This window comes from Mugil cephalus, chromosome 15 (assembly GCF_022458985.1).
Source record: "Mugil cephalus isolate CIBA_MC_2020 chromosome 15, CIBA_Mcephalus_1.1, whole genome shotgun sequence".
Classification (NCBI taxonomy): domain Eukaryota; kingdom Metazoa; phylum Chordata; class Actinopteri; order Mugiliformes; family Mugilidae; genus Mugil; species Mugil cephalus.
This window is the reverse complement of record NC_061784.1, coordinates 12,000,698-12,017,307: the sequence shown is the minus strand read 5'-3', so window position 1 is coordinate 12,017,307 and position 16,610 is coordinate 12,000,698. Positions and strand designations below refer to the sequence as shown.

At 44.3% G+C, this 16,610-nt stretch overlaps 3 protein-coding genes across 3 annotated transcripts; 2 read left to right on the top strand and 1 right to left on the bottom strand.

Moving 5' to 3' along the window:
* The first annotated feature begins 856 nt into the window (after positions 1–856).
* Positions 857–3,960, top strand: LOC125021376 (F-box only protein 39-like). The gene is made up of 7 exons (XM_047607414.1): positions 857–922; positions 1,051–1,526; positions 1,622–1,793; positions 2,154–2,465; positions 2,612–2,836; positions 3,525–3,701; positions 3,781–3,960. Exons 2-7 carry the CDS (start codon positions 1,084–1,086, stop codon positions 3,904–3,906), a joined length of 1,455 nt encoding a protein of 484 aa, XP_047463370.1. The 5' UTR covers positions 857–922; positions 1,051–1,083; the 3' UTR covers positions 3,907–3,960.
* A 1,013-nt stretch (positions 3,961–4,973) lies between these two features.
* Positions 4,974–10,045, top strand: slc25a1a (solute carrier family 25 member 1a). The gene is made up of 9 exons (XM_047607154.1): positions 4,974–5,368; positions 5,638–5,745; positions 5,848–5,947; positions 6,261–6,399; positions 6,496–6,580; positions 7,583–7,687; positions 7,817–7,932; positions 8,022–8,095; positions 8,183–10,045. Exons 1-9 carry the CDS (start codon positions 5,122–5,124, stop codon positions 8,295–8,297), a joined length of 1,089 nt encoding a protein of 362 aa, XP_047463110.1. The 5' UTR covers positions 4,974–5,121; the 3' UTR covers positions 8,298–10,045.
* A 159-nt stretch (positions 10,046–10,204) lies between these two features.
* nle1 (notchless homolog 1 (Drosophila)) lies at positions 10,205–16,161 on the bottom strand. The gene is made up of 13 exons (XM_047607153.1): positions 16,053–16,161; positions 15,361–15,499; positions 14,176–14,396; positions 13,933–14,012; positions 13,769–13,845; positions 13,576–13,673; positions 13,001–13,193; positions 12,738–12,873; positions 12,589–12,635; positions 12,294–12,496; positions 12,004–12,163; positions 11,214–11,284; positions 10,205–11,121 (listed from the first exon to the last, which is right to left on the bottom strand). The coding sequence occupies exons 2-13, from the start codon at positions 15,496–15,498 to the stop codon at positions 11,109–11,111; spliced, it is 1,437 nt and encodes a 478-aa protein (XP_047463109.1). The 5' UTR covers position 15,499; positions 16,053–16,161; the 3' UTR covers positions 10,205–11,108.
* Between the last annotated feature and the right edge of the window lie 449 nt (positions 16,162–16,610).

The window sequence follows — 16,610 nt, the reverse complement described above, 5'->3', positions numbered from 1 at the left end:
GCTTCAGAACTCAAGTTCTCTTCAGCTTGCGGTCATGAACAGATGGCTGGACATTCTCCTTCAGGATTTGTTTTTGGTAGACAGCAGAATTCACGGTTCCATTTATCACAGCAAGTCTTCCAGGTCCTGAAGCAGCAAAACAGCCCCAGATCGTCACACTACCACCACCAGATTTTACTGTTGCTGTGATGTTCTTGTTCTGAAATGCTGTGTTACTTTTACGCCAGATGCACACGCCTTCCAAAAAGTTCATCTTTTGTCCCGTCAGTCCACAGAGTATTTTCCCAAAAGTCTTGGGGATCATCAAGATGTTTTCTGGCAAAACTGATACAAGCCTTTATGTTCTTTTTGGTTTTGAACTTCAGACCATTTTGCCCAGTCTCTTTCTTATGGTGAAGTCATGAACGCTGAACACTGGGTTGGGGGGTCATGTAAGTTTGGATTTGTTCCCCCATAACAATAAAAGCCTTCATTTAACATTAAGGTGCGACAAATGCAAAAAAGACACTTCTTCACACCACTGTAAAAGTTATCCTCTGTCCTCATTAATGACATGGGCTACTCCTTCATTTTATTATAACGTCATCTTTTTTTGTGTGTGTTATTGATTGTGGGGTTCGGGTTGAGAAATTAAAAAATAAAAGCAACCATTTTCCACAAAGAAGTGGTAAAACAGTACAATCAGTGAGTTGATTCAAACCAGATGTTGCCTAGTTGATTTAAAACAAGTATTTACTACCAATAAAGCCACTAGTTACAACTTCTACATCCTTTACAAAGTGGAGCTTATATGTGTTAATGTGGGTGAATGTTTTGTTTTTGGAACTTAGAACCTGGAGTCCTTGTGATGTCACAGCAGGATTCTAACATTCCATAGTAAGTTCTTCCAGAGTGTTCTACTCACAGTTGGCTGTAGCTTCAGGTAATCAGTCTGTCTCCCATTTCTCACTTAGTAATTTTGGAAAGTTTCAGATTTTTGCGACCCATCTCTTGATGTACATCGGGATTGGCCTTTGTCTCATCAAACTGTATCAACTGTGCCAACACAAGCTGCAGGAATCTTGAGATCCAGCACCTGAGACTATGCAAAACCAGGAAGGCACCCCTTGGGAGGAGCCTCCCGCCTACATGGATGATGACAGCGAGGAAGACTCTGACGACTATTTCAGTGATGACAGCTGTGACTTGACCTCCGTGAAGATCACCGGCTGGGAGTCGCTTTCCCTTGTGTGCTTGCAAAACGTGTTCAGGTTTCTTCCTGACCGTGATCGCAGGAGTGCTGCCCTGGTTTGTCGTCACTGGCGCTATGTCATGAGCTCACCCTCTCTCTGGCGCACCCGCGTCTTCCACTTCACTGGTCGCATTTCCAAGTACAGGCCGTCTGAACACCGTCGTGCCGTGGGCTATGTCACCTACCTGGGATGCTACCTGGAAAGGCTGGAGGTGTCTGTGTTTCCTCCACATACGTCCTTGGTGGCACAGCGTCTGGAGAATGTCATCAGCGAGATGTTTGCCGCACTTGTCAGGTAAAGGAACCTGTTCTTTGATGTCCTCTCACATATAAGATCAGATCAGATCAGATCACTCCTCAAAACGTAACACTTTTGTTTTCCATTTACAGTGTAAAGGCCCCACTGCGTCACCTGTCCCTTAAAGGTGTGGAGTTAGAGCGACACTCCTGGACTCCAAAGTTCAGATACTCTCTGGTGAAAAGCTTGGTTTGCTTCCTCAAAAGAGGAGCCTCAAAGCTCACCACTCTCAGTCTGAACGGGATGCGAAGCAACACTATACAGGTGAATACGACCCCAGTCCAACGGAAAATAATCAATGTACTCAAAAACCACACCAACGACAATTGAACAGTGACTGATTCTGTATGTGGCGTCTGCTGTGCATGCCCACCTCAGGTCAATTGTTTTCCCTATCATGTACAGAGGATCACAAATATACATTAATACACAAAAGGGTAAAATGTAAATGTGAGGATACAAGATGAAGTGTTTTATCAGTGAGGTTTGCAGTGCAGCAGCCATCAATCAGCTGTAGTGTAGAGTTTATCATTTTGAGGGGACATTTTAAAACATTCTCAGGCTTATCTTGAACTATAATAACCAGATGTATTTTTATGTTTCCCGACACTTTACACATTTTAGGGTACGGAGCTGCTTTCTGCCTTCTCAGCTTGTCAGAGGCGCCTCCGTCCTTGGAGCACTCTGGCTTCTTTGGACATCCAGGGTTTCTTCTCTACTAGTGCGAATATGAATCGCGTGACCTCCGGAGTGACCGCAATGCTGTGTGACCTGCGAAACCTCACCAGCCTGAGCCTGAGTTACTCCTGCCTGTCAGACGAGGTGCTGACCATTCTCCAGCAAAGTCACAGAGGAGGGAGGTGGACCTCTGATAGAGATGGGAAAGCGTTGCAAACCCTCTCATTGCACTGCTCTCTGAACGAGCCTCACGAACAGGTCAGCGTGATGGAATTTCAGCAAAAACTTATTGGGGGTGTCAGCTTTGTCAGTAGTGCTGAAGTCTTATCCTGAAATACCAGAAAAAGTACAAAGAAAAACAAATCACTTTAAGTTTCTGTCTCCGCTTCATCTTCTCTGTCAAGATGGTGAGCGGCAGATTATGGGCAACTCTGGCATCAAGCTGCGCAGACCTGAGAGTCAGGCTCTCTGTGGACCGAATCATTAACAAAGACTGCCTCGCACGGATACTGCTCCCTGAGATTCCCGTGGAAAAGTACAGCATGACAGCTTTCTTTTCCCCCGATGAAGACTGGAGCGTCAAACCCGTCCTCTGTGACATGCTGCCTCAGTACAGAAGCAGTCTGCAGGTCAGGGTGCAGATCAGGTGGCATTACAGCGATGTGAACCTTCAACCAGAGACACAATATGCCAGATATATTAGTTAAGGCCGTGTACGTGTGATCTGCAGGTTTTTGGAGATCAAAAGTTAATAGTTGCTTCCCCTAAAATCATTCACAAAGAGGTCTAATGTATAATTCCAACTGAATTTCAGTGATGTGTTGGATAGATTCCCATGAAATTTATCCTAAAATTCACATGCCCCTCAAAAAAGTAAATTACAGTCCCTTTTGTTCTAGCACCAGCATCAAGTAAAAATACCCTTTAATTTGTTTTTTGATGAGAACCCTGCAAAATTTATGGTTAGCCCCAGCTTTCTCAGTGTAAGCTAATTAGCGAACGCAGCTAATTAAATTCGGTTGCGGTTGAATTATAACAGTTTGACATCAGCATGTTAACGTTTTCATAGTGAGCATGTTTGCAAAGCGATATTATCATGTAGCTTGAAGCGAATGTTAACGTCAGTAGAGATATCATTGAAATGTGACTTACTGATTACAGCAAAGGCATCGAACACAGGCGTTTAGTGTGAAGTTAAATTCTTCCAGAGATCTTGATTGGTTGGACAGCCACTTTTTTTTATATCCAAACTATGATAGGTGCTCTCTGAGTATTTATACCTGGTCATTAATGCGGGAAATCATGTCCGTTCCCTAGCACCTGACTCTGGACCTGAGCAACATCAGTGAATCCCTGGATGAGGAGCTGCTGGAGCTGGTTAAGGTGTGTGTGCGTCTGGAGCGGCTGAAACTCGGGGCCTTCTTGAATATCGGCACAGTGGGAAGGCTACTGCACATCAGACTGACTCAAAGGACCTCGCTCAACAAGATCAGGGTACGACAACAGAGCGACGCTGGCTAAGTCTGCAGGTGTAAACACGCACGATAGTGATCTTTCGCATTTTGTCTCGCAGTTGAGAATTTATGCACAAAGTGACAACGCCAAAGAGCTCGCAGACCAGCTGGAAGAAACACTGTCTTCCCACCAGCATCTCCCTCCTGAGCTGAGTCTTTATGCCACTGTCCACACCTTTGTATGAACCTGAGCAGTCTATATCAAAAAGGAAAAAAAAATAAATGAATGAAGCATGCAATTTGCCAAATATTTTTTTTATATATATAAATCTGTACACCAAATGTACAACTAACACACTGTCTGTCTGTCTCTCGCTCTCACATGTCATCCCTGTTTTCCTCAAGGGGGGGATGGGGTGGGTCTGTATGTGGAAACTCTGACCTAGTTTCATTGTAAAGGGTGATCAGAGAGGCAGAGGGTGTGTGTGTGTTTGTGTGTGCTCTGGCATGACGAGGGCACTATTTAAAGGAACAGGGATTAAGAGGGGACGGCAAAACAGACGGGAGTCTTGATTTCACATGACACACAAGATATTCAATTGTATTCATTGGATATTTTGTTTCCGTATATTCATGTAATCAATTAAAATGGTACTCATTATTTAAAATATGAAAATAATTATTCTTAAGTATATATATCTGCGTACTGCTGCTTAGACAGTTTTATAAGCATTTATCTGATTCAGAATCAGAAAAACATTGATTTATCCCCAAGGGGCAGTTAGGTGGTACATAAAATTAAAGAGCAAGAGAAGAAATACACAAAGTTGGGTGGGTAAAAGCAGCATATTGTGTGTAGTGGCAGGCCTGTTGCCAGTAACAGAAAGGGTGAAGGTAAATAGTGGTAAATATGAAATATATGTAAAATAAATGTAAAAAATGTAAAACAGCAGATTCGGTACAGTAATAAATAACGTGAAGCGTGGATTAAATTAAGAGTTTAATATTGCAATATTTCACTTAAAATTTTCGTCTCATATTGAGAAAAAAATATATTTATTTAGCATTATTTGTGTAATTGTTACTTCAACCTTAGTTTTCTTGTATAGACTGATAAAGAAATGTATCAAATGGTACCATTTAAGAATGTAGAAATATTTTTTTAATAAGCTTAATTCACCAGAGGTCAGAGGATTATTATTTTAGCCTAGAGTCGGACTAAACATTTCATCCAGTGAGACAACATCCTGCTCGCTTATTGGCCCCCCAAAAAAGTCACGCCGAGTCACGTGACTGAATAAATGCACTAGAGGCCGCACGTCGAGCCAATGATGTGTCCCATCACCTGACCGCCATTTGAGCACAGATGCTCGCCCCTCTAACGCCACACTGCCGCTTCATCCCGCCCTCCCGCGCGGTTGTTGTTGTGTGACATTGTCCGAGATTCGCAGGCGACCGACATGTCCTCGCTGCTCAAGCCGTTTTCGGTGTGTGAGGGGCCTTGCGAGAGCTCGGCGCCCAGGAGGGGATGCCGGAGCTCGGCCCCTCATCGGCCGCCCTCGTCGCAGCTGCTGACCGCCGCTCCCACCGCGGCGGGGCTGGGCTCTCTGCCGGCGCACCAGCTGTCGTATGCGGCCAGGAGGAATCTGGCGGCGGCGGCGGTCGGAGGCAGGAAAATGACGCATCCGGGAAAGGCCATCCTTGCAGGTAGATAACAAACATTTTCACAGTCGGTGTTCGCCCCATAGCCGCTTATTTTGTACGCTAATCTCATTTTGCTTCCCAGTAAAGCCATCCACGCAGAACTGGGTCAAAACGCACTGGGATGCTACAGTAGTTTATTCTTATATACAGTAATCATGGTGCCATCCATCTATAATGGAAGCTTTATGTTTCCATAAGCACCACTTTGATATTAATTAATCAATCCAGCTCATTTTTGTTTCCAATGCTGAAAAATCTCTCCTCTCACTCAGGTGGCATCGCTGGAGGAATAGAGATCTGCATCACCTTCCCCACAGAGTATGTCAAGACCCAGCTGCAGCTGGATGAGAGGGCCAACCCGCCGAGATACAGAGGGATTGGTAGGTCACTGGGACACAGACATAGTGTGAGAGCGAGGTTTGCATGCCAGCCTTGTGCCGGGTTACTCACGCCCTTGTGCGATGTGTGTGTGTGATGTGCAGGCGACTGCGTGAAGCTGACCGTGCAGGATCACGGCCTCAGAGGGTTGTACCGAGGCCTCAGCTCCTTGCTCTACGGATCGATACCCAAGTCTGCGGTCAGGTGAGGATGTGCACCTGTCTTTGCCTAAAAATGCACAAAAAACCCCAAAAAAACAACAAAAACAGAGCTGCATTAGAAAAGCACGTTTGCCTTTGTTAACTGATGCAGTGACACAGCATTTATTTGTATTAAAGTCAAAACAGCCAAATGTGCAGCAGGTCTGCAGCTTATGATCCTTTACAAATAGTCGAGTCTATAAAACAGCTGAAAACTATAAAGGAAAGATGCTGGTAAACTGTCGCAAAAGAGAAATGTTGCATTATTTATGTCATTTTCCTCCTTTCGTTCTTGAAATTATTGATCTCCTCTCAAGGTTCGGCACATTTGAGATGCTCAGCAATCCGATGCGAGATGCCACTGGTCGGCTAGACAACACGCGGAGCCTCCTGTGCGGTTTAGGAGCGGGGATCGCGGAGGCCATCGTGGTCGTCTGCCCCATGGAGACGCTTAAGGTTGGTGGAGGTGGTGCACGCCGCGCATTGATTTATTTGTTTTCTGTCGGAATGTGTTGAGTCGGCACTGACGATCTGATGAAACGGTTCCCCCAGGTGAAGCTGATCCACGACCAGTGCTCCCTACAACCTCGCTACAGAGGCTTCTTTCATGGCGTCAGTGAGATCATCAGAGAGCAGGGTAAGAGAGCAGCTTCTGGGGTTTTCTTTGTCACGTATTACGTCTAAGCAAAACAGAAAACAACAAGGTGTTGGAGCCTAAGATATAACAAAACCTAGCACATTTATTTTCTATATAGTTCCTTCCTACATCCCAGGACCAATACTTTTAACATTGTACACGCCTTCCAGATCATATGGTACTACTGTGAGAAACCTTGGGGTTATACACCAATCAGCCACAACATGAAAACCAGAAGTAAATAACATTGATCATCTTGTGTCAATTCAGTGTTATGGAAACTTTTGGACCTGGCATTCATTTGTGTGGATGTAACTTAGACTTATAGCACCCACCTAGACCAGAGTAGACACCTCCACCCCATAGTGATGACACTCCTTGAATGCAGCAGCCATCCTCAGCACGATGCAGCCTGACACAGGCACACAAACGATTTAGGAAGAACTCAAAAAAAAAAAAAACATGAAAACAGCTCAAGGTGTTGACCTGGCCTCAAAATTCACTAGATCTCAAACTGATCAAGTGTCTGTGGGATGCACTGGAACAAACCTGACCCACAGAGGCCCCTCTCCTCAACCCATTGGACCCAAACTCCCCCACTGACAATATCCTGTTGCCAGACGCCACAGGACACCCTCAGAAGATCCATGTCCATTCCCTGACGAGTCACACCTGTTTTGAATGCACAAGGCACAATATTAGGAAAGTGGTTTTAATGATGTGGCTGATCGGTGCATTTGACCAGGATGTGTGCTTGAATGCACACACAAAACAAGTGACCAGGTCTGCCATGTTTCAGCTTCACAGTATTGTCAAAATTAGGAACATGCATTCTCCAAGTGATGCTGAAAAATATGAAATGCGATTTGCCCTCGTTGCCTTTGTCGTGGCTCTGGGGCTTTCAGGGTTCCAGGTTCTTGTCACAGCTTGTATTGTTGTTGACACTACATAAATGAAATTGTATGGAACTGAACTGAATCACAATCCGTTTCACTCTTTCAGGCGTGAGGGGAACATATCAAGGTCTCACAGCAACTGTCCTTAAACAAGGAACTAATCAAGCCATCCGATTCTACGTGATGAACGCGCTGCGCAATTGGTACAAAGGTGAGAAAGGCAGCACGGAGACGACACAATGGTCCACAATGTTTCTCCCTTAATCTGTCCAGCAGATCAATAGATTTTCTCTCGATTCTCTTCTTTCCCTCTGCGCAACCTTCCTATTTGACCTCTTAGGCGATGATCCCAGAAAAGAAATGCACCCGATTGTCACGGCGATGTTCGGAGCGACGGCCGGAGCAGCTAGTGTTTTTGGGAACACGCCTCTGGATGTGGTGAAGACCAGGATGCAGGTAGGAAGCGCACCCTCTTGTGATTATATTCCTGTTGTATTCCTGTTGTAAAACACATCTGCACTGTTTTTTTTTTGTTTTTTTTGTAGGGTTTGGAGGCCTACCGCTACAAAAACACAGTGGACTGTGCCTTTCAGATACTGAAGCACGAAGGACCACAGGCGTTAGTAACACACACACACTGCTCCCAGTGCTGCTTTGGATTTCTATACAAGCCATCTAACCTCGTTTCCTCTTGTCCTTCATGCAGATTCTACAAAGGGACGGTTCCCAGGCTCGGCCGGGTGTGCCTGGACGTGGCCATAGTCTTCGTCATTTACGAGGAGGTGGTGAAACTACTCAACAACGTGTGGAAGACGCAGTAGACCGGCCCGACGGTGACGAGAGGTCACGGGGAGGAAGCACAGACCAGTGCCTCATTGCTACGCACAACTGAACACCTCTACTCTAGTTCATACTAGCTCTCTGCATCGCCATGAGCAATGCCGCGTCGTCTTGGTCAGTTTCCGTACTGTTAACGTAAAAACAAGCGATTCTTTTCTAAACACAGTGGTGGAGTAAAAAGACAGGAAAGCAGATCAGCGTTGCATTTCTCCTCTTATGGGACAAAAAGGGATTCTTTTTATTTTTAAAGAACAGGAACCGGCTCAGTTTGTGAGTAGAGGTTGTCTTTAACCAAAGGTTCAAATTAGGAGTAGCTTAAAAAAAAAAGTGAGATTCCGTATGTCTGATGATTTATCTTTCTATGACTGTTGTTACCGTACATGTTGTGGAGTGAACACTTTGTACCGAAACCGTAAATGTGTCTTTCGATTCACTGGGTACTTAACTGAACTGAGCAAAGAACATTCATAAGATCATACTGGGCACGAACCAGCTTCTTCTCGCAGTGCTTTCAATATCCGTGCAGTACTTAAACACATCTCAGTGCTGTGTCTGCTTTATTTAGCCGTGCCTGTCACGCTAGAACGTTGGCGGCGTTTCCCTCGCTGCGTCTCGGCGATGAACTTTAGATACTGTTCATTGTGCGTTTTACGGCCACCGCTAATATCAGCTTATCGCTGCATGAATGTCGATGTGGCATCCGGGGCGCCTGCAACACTTGACGGCAGCGGCCTGAAGGCTTGCTGAGGCCACGCACACTGGAGTCAGAACGTCTCCCAGCGGCAGAGTGTTATTAATCACGTATTATTTTGTAGGAAAGAAGTCCATATGTAGCAGTTTTCACGCACAGTCTTAAGTAGAAGGAGAGATGGGACGGCTCATTCGTAGAAGTTTGTGGTTGTCACTGTTGGAAAAATTACTGCTTTTTCAGGTGTTTAGCGGGTGACTGATTACCTTCCAGCTGCATGTGAAGTCTTGATATCTGAAAAACCGGATCAGTAACGCTTTCGCTCTCGGTGTGGCTGATGTAATTCCCGTTCAGATGCTTGTGTGCAGCCGCGACGATGAAAGCGTATTCACTACTACTCCACATGAAAACACGTCCCACCGCCAACTTAACACCTCTGATTCATTCACACATCCACTGCTAGGCTAACCGCTAACCAGATGTCACTTTACTGACTTTTGTTTACCTCTAGCTGGCGAGCTGGCTAGTTTAAATTCAGTGTGGCCACATATACAGGACTAGACAGATCAGAGGCTCAGTCGCGCAGTCGACCGTTTTAGTGGCGAGGCTCGGTTTTGATCGGCCTTGCGGCACCGCTCAGCCTTGCACCGAAGCCTTTCACTCCTCTTTGCCAAACCCCCTTCGGCAGAATCTCTAGTGTAGCCCCGATGACACTTTCGATCAGAATATCGGTTCACCCTCTGTGCGTCCGCTGTTGTGTTTTCACCTTCCAATGTGTATTTTTTACTGTACAGACTCTTTATACGTTTGCGCTTCGCTGCTTTTCATAAAGAGGCCAACGGCATGTGTACCTCATATCAGATCTGGTGCGATCATTCACATTTCTGAACATCCTGTTGGGCAGATTGAAGGTTTTTTTTTTTTTTTTTTGTGTTGATGGAAAAAATATATATCGCTGTGTTAGCAGAAGAAAAACCATAGAAAGACACAAGTGCTCCGAGTGTTATTTACATGGTAATAAACCTGTGATTACTAAACCTATTTGGTGTGTGTGTTGATTGTGACGAAAGTGTCAAATGTAGATAATGTGGCAGGGCTTCAATTTGTGTTAACTAGTACTTGAGACAAAATAGAAAATCCATGTAATCCATTCCCTATTGTAATTTTGTCTGACAGATGCAACTATAGACAAAGGAGTGACATGAAAATGAATGTTTATTTATACAGTAAAAACTGCTATTACATATATTCTTACAATTTACATTTCCTAAACACAAATCTGTTGATTGCAGGTGAAGTGACTGATCGATAAAACTGTAAAGTTTTACCAGTGTAGCTGCTGGTTCCCACCAATGGAATACACTACTAATCCATAGTGGATTCTTTACACAACGTAAAATACAACCATTCATGTTTGTATTCGTGCAGCTGGAAGGGTGAACCTGTGGCCCAGGCGGTTCTGAGCTGGTGACACTTGGCTTCATCGCACAGGCTGAGCAATCAGCAGGTTGAGGCTTTGCAGATTAAAGGCTGAAGGAGCGGGGCAAGCGACCTCAGCATTAACATCACAGAGGAAGGCATTAGCACTCCCACCTGTTGCCTGCCGCCTCGCCGCCCCACCTGTCACCTACGTTTATGTACGTCACCCGGCAAGGCTTAAGGTGAAGGAAGGGACACGACGTGCTGGCGTTAACTCTTTAAGATCTTTTAAGTCACGATTAAATTTCATCTCCCCGCCTCTTAAAAGGAATTCTAGTTTTAGGTTGCATTTTAACAACTGTATAATCTTTGTCTTTACATGACGACATGATAAGGATTCATTAAAGTCACATCAGAGCTTCTGATGTGTGCAAATTCATGATTTTTCCCACCTTCTTCAGATGGTTGGATGCCAATACTGAAACACACTGATCAGTGTGTTGATCCCTTAACAGTCTTACATTGTTAATATTCCAGCACGGGTCTCACCTCAAGCGACTTGAGCTTCTCATAACAGTGTCACTGTTGACACTAAAAATAAAAAAAAAAAAAATGAGGACAACCCTTTGTGTCAGCTGGCTTCTTCAAATGTCTGTTAAACTCAGGGGTAAGTACAGAGACGTGGCTATCTTCTCCATCTGGAAACAGACGACACAAGGCCAAAGGGTTAAGCGTCAGGAAACGCCAGCATTCAAACATTTCGAAAGAGACTTTCTGCTGTGACACTCACATTCGGAGACATTTGTCTTTCCCGCCGCTGGCCACTCTCTGGCCATCAGGACTCCAGTCGACCGCATAAACCTGCACAGGAAATAAAGGAATGATATGAATTTTTAATATACCGGTGTATTCGGTTACACAGCGTTTGGAACGTTGCGCCGCGAGACACTGTTTCAGACCGGACTGTTTTCAGTGTCGCGCTTCTAAACAGTCATGGCATCACTGCATCAATGCGAGGCGTGGTGAAGATAGAAATGTCCGAAAAAATTAAGCGGCAGAACGAGAGGACTTGTGTGCCCCCCTCCTGTTTGCTGGCTATAACGGTCTCCAATTTTAGCTTTTTATAAATGACAGTAGAAAAAAAAGGTTGCACGCAGACTACAATCATTACGGTAGCCGGTCGTGCTGCTATTGACATTACAGACATAGCAGTTTAAATATGTTTAAATATGAATAAATATGTCAAAATAAATTAAATCGTAATTATTCCCGTTTCTTCATTTCATCTCGATAACATTTAATTCTTTTTTTTTTTTTTCTCTCTGAGCTGTCAATGTCCCAGACAGCGCTAACACAGGGTCATGCAAACTACTAGTGTGGGATTATTCTACAATATTTACTCATCATCACAGTAAAATAGTCCATTATCTACTGCATATCATGCATTAAAAAAAAACAAAAAAAATACACCCTGACACCTTCAGAATTTTGAAAAAATACCATTATGTACATTTCTGTACATTTAACAACCAATACACATCAATCAGGAATGAGCACTTTGCAGTCGTCCCCTTCCTCACCTCGTCAGCGTGTCCCGGTAGATCCATGTTCAGCTTTCCAGTTTTAATGTCCCACACTTTAAGCGTGCTGTCGCTGCTTCCACTGACCAGCAGCCTGCTGTCTGCAGACCATGCCACTTGATACACAGACCCCACATGGCCACGCAGTGACATCAGGTACCTGGGGGAAAGAAAACAAGAAGGCAGAGACCTTATTATACAGCACCATCCCCTGGACAACAGAAGTATTACACTTAGGTACAACAACACTCTTTCATTTGCTGCTCTACATGATGGAGAGATGTTCTTACTTTCCGGTGCGTCCATCCCAGATTTTAATGGACTTATCGAATGAGGCAGAAGCAAGGAGCCTGGTGTCTGGAGAGAAGAGCACTTCGTTGACCAGCGCGCTGTGGCCGGTCATTCTGGCCAAAGGCTTCTTGTCTTCTGCAGGGTTCCACAAGAACAAGGTGAAGTCATCTGAGCCTGACACTAAGCGCTCTGGAGCTGAACCCTGTGGCACAAGAACAGGAGAAAGTTGCGTTGAGATACAGAGGAGCCATAGGGAAATAGTAACTTTACCACATGAAAATTAACAGCACTTACTCTAACGGTGTTATATCTCTGCAGCGCTTTATCCTTAATCTCTTCCACTGGGGAAAAACATCAATAAACACTTGTTATGTGAAACATCCTCCTACACATGTCCAGCATCCGAAAAAAAAAAAAAAAAAAAAAAGATTAGCGGCCCTTACAAGATCCAGTGAGATCCTGGAGGTTGATAGTGGCACTTGCGGGTTCAAAAGCTCCAGTGCGCAGGACATAGTCTGTGCTGAGCGCTAGAGTGTTCACCCAGTGAGCGTGACCCTGCAGAGTCCTGCACTGGACCCCCTGTATCGACACAGGAACACACACTTAATCTCATCCCTCTGCTGCACAGATGTCGCCTCCCCCCCATCATTCAGAGCGATCTGCCCGTACCGTGGCGTCTCAGCAACACACACAGGCGCACACTCACATCTTTCGCTCTCCACACTTTGACCGTCCTGTCCTGGGAGGACGTGTACAGAAGTCCATCCCCTCCCCACTTCACGCAGGTGACGGACTGAGTGTGTCCGGTGAGGATCTTCTCGCAGCGTCCCAGCACAGTGTCCCAGATACGTATCGAGCCATCCTTAGAGCTGCTGGCCAAGTGCCGGCACTCCGGGTTACTGAAGTTGAGGAGCAGGAAAAACATAAATATTTAAGGCAGGCTAAATTTAAAAAGAAATACACGCACACGAGTTTCTCTACCACAAGCTTCTGGAGCATGTTGGTCATTCAGCACTTTCAAAACCTTTGCATTTTCAGAACTATCCAATGATTCCACTTATCGGCATGACATGTTATCTGACTTAATCTCAACAATTTATCGGTGTCCCATAGTTGCTTTCATTCTTTGAGTAATATATGACAAAGCTGGAGTTTAATTTCAACAGTGTTTCTCATTTCTGGAACATTTGCTTTCTATGTAGCCGCATGCGACTGGTATTTTAGGTCTGCGGCGACAATAACAATCAACAATATAAAGCAGTGAAAAGGCGATGAGCTCACAGATGGAGAGGTTCCCAGCAGAGCCACGTGATCCACTTGGTGTGTCCTGTCAGAGTCTTCCCCACCTGTGCACCTGTCGCTGGATCCCACAGACAGATCTACGGAAACAGCAAAACAGAAAATGAACACATGATGTTCACGGAATTCATCTTGAATAACGCAGCTCGGATGTGTGTGTTTGTGTGAAGCACACCTGACTGTTCTTGCACCCGGAGGCCAGCTTCTTGCCATCAGGCGACCAGGCGATGCTGAGTACCCAGTGTGTGTGTCCTTAAAATGAAATGAACAGTTGTCTCTAAAACCATCAACCAAACATGTGTTTCTTTATGAACAGCAAACCAGGCTCTGACTTTATACCTCTGGCAGTGTGATGTGGTGTCTCCGTGTTCAAGTCCCAAAACCGCACTGTGGTATCACCTGAACCACTGGCCAGGTATCTGAAACAAAGTAGAAATGAATAAGCAGCTGTTAAGATTTTTCCTGGAGTGTGACTCCAGGACATAATATATAATATACTTGCATCCTCTCTGTGAGAAGCTGTATCATTTGGGTTATTTACAAACAGCTGTTCATCATATCACCGTTGTCAGAGTTACTCACTTGCCGGTGGGGCTGAAAGCAGTGGAGATGACAGCCTCCGTGTGTCCTTGCAGGGTGCTGGTGCAGCGGGCCACAGCCCGGACCCTGAACACGGCCTGAGGCTGGTACACCACTGGCAGAACTTGTTCAGTCTCAACTCCAAGGGCTTTGACACATGACCTTAGATTGGACACCACCTCGGCCTCTCCTCGCACGAAAAAAGCCAGCGGCACTGGCTCCTCCTGCAATGGGTGACAAACAGATACTCGATTACTAGATTTCCTAGAATAACTTAATGCATCTCTAACTTTACAGTAGGGATTTAACGATTCCTGGTTTCATGATAAACTGTGGTTAAACTCTTGGCTGTTAGCATTACCATTTCAAATTTTTATTATCCGCACGAAATAATTCATGGTGATGGGGCTCATTTCTGGAGAGGCAGCAGCACTCACTCCCTCAGACGCCGGCGCGCATGCCACCCACAACTATACGGCGAGTGCACAGTGAGTTAACTTATAGCTGAATGCATGATGTGGGGACCTAGGAATAGTGCAGAATGTCCTAGTTTGTCTGTCAGACTTTCCTATATTTCATCATTAGAGGAAACTGAAGTTTTAAGTGTTACCTAATGTTACTGCTACACATGTTATGAGAGATATGTACAGGAGCAGAGCAACGTGTGTTTCTGCTGTGTACGAACACTGACACTTAATTGGGCATGTTTGGTCTGTTACTGGTGCAGTGGCTCTGGTCTGCTTTGAATAAAAATAAACAATAAAAAAAACAGGAAGTATTTACAGAGTGGGTGTGCAGCAGTGATGCTATGGCTACTACATCCTAAAGTTCATTGTGCTTGTTTTTTTATTTGTTTTTGTTGTCACTGTCATTTTCAAAATAAAATTTGGTTAAATGATTTCAGTGTGTGTGTGTATAAGTACTTTTAAACATTTTGAGGACATTTCAACAATACTGTGTCACTAATGATAACCATCACAATAATCGTGATATGAAATTTTCATATCTCATATCATGTCTATGTCACATTACCATAGTGTTAAAATGTTGATATCATGATGCTGATTATGATAGATAAGGACAAAGCTTGGATAAACATGAAAGACTGACAAGTCTTTTGTGTGAAGACAAATAAAGCTCATTTCAACTTCAATTGCACATTTATGTTTATGCATGAGGCCTGGTTACCTTTTGTAGCAATGCATTGCAGACCAGCTGTAGTTTGTCTGGGGTGATGTCTAGAGGCACATCAAACGGTGAACCCAGAACCTCCCCGCTCTCATCCTGAAACTGGATCAACAGTCGCTCCACGTCCTCAGTCGCCATCCTTGAAACAGATGGGGGTAAAAGCACAACATGTTACACTTAATTATTTCCCCGACATATGTTAATAATGGTTCCTGACACAACTGGGAGATTAAGGAATGAAGTCATAACCAGTCAATGAGTGAAAACATGGAAACATTTGTACTAAGACTTGAGGAGATTGTTGATGTCCATCCGATCCAACCAATCTGGTTCATACGAGATGCTGTCACTTCACTTTTCAACCCTGCCATGAACGCAACATTACTTCTTGCTAGATTACCCGACAACAAACACATGACTTTAACTGGCTAACATTAGTTTGGCAGGGAGCAACACACTGTAGTGACATGCTTAAAACCTTCGTTATAAATCTTTGGAGCAAACTGATCAGTCTCGCTAGCCACCAGTAAACCAACCGGCTAAAGCTAACCTAGCTAGCTTACAGTTAGCATTTCGAGCATCTAAAGGCCTTTCGTTCCGATCGCAGAGCAGCAAAGTACCCGACACTTGTTGGCACAACTACTTCCACTTTTATAGGACATTAATGGTAAATAAGCATGTTATATCCTTACCTTCAGCGAGGTGGGCAAAGTGTTCGCACTCCCCACGTGTGTACCTCCGAAGAGCCTTTTAATGCGAGATACGCCGAGACGTCAATGTTGTCATGGCATCGAACGTGTTTGCGCAAGGAATTATGGGAGGTTGCTCTAACCATCTTAACTTCTATAACGTTTCTGTGAGTTTCCGGCTTGGTTAATTTACGCCGCTCGCGAATTTTCAGAAATTCTAAATATTGTTAATATTTTGGATAATAATATTCAAAATATCAATAATATCACCTATTATTATTTCTATTGATTATTGATTATTTCGATGGTTTTGGGTGTGGTGGCAACTCAATTAAACAAATTATCTCTGATCTATGTAAAACACAGGCAAATCAGTTTAACAGATGAGCTGCAGATAAACAAATAAAAAAAACACGGAAACGCTCAACAAGAACAAAGGCACTACACAAAGGCTACATACGCAGAAAGGCAAAGAATGCCATGATGTAAACAATAACTAAAAATGTATTTTCATTTTAAATATTATTAATGGTGCCCATCATATTGATGGCTAATATATGC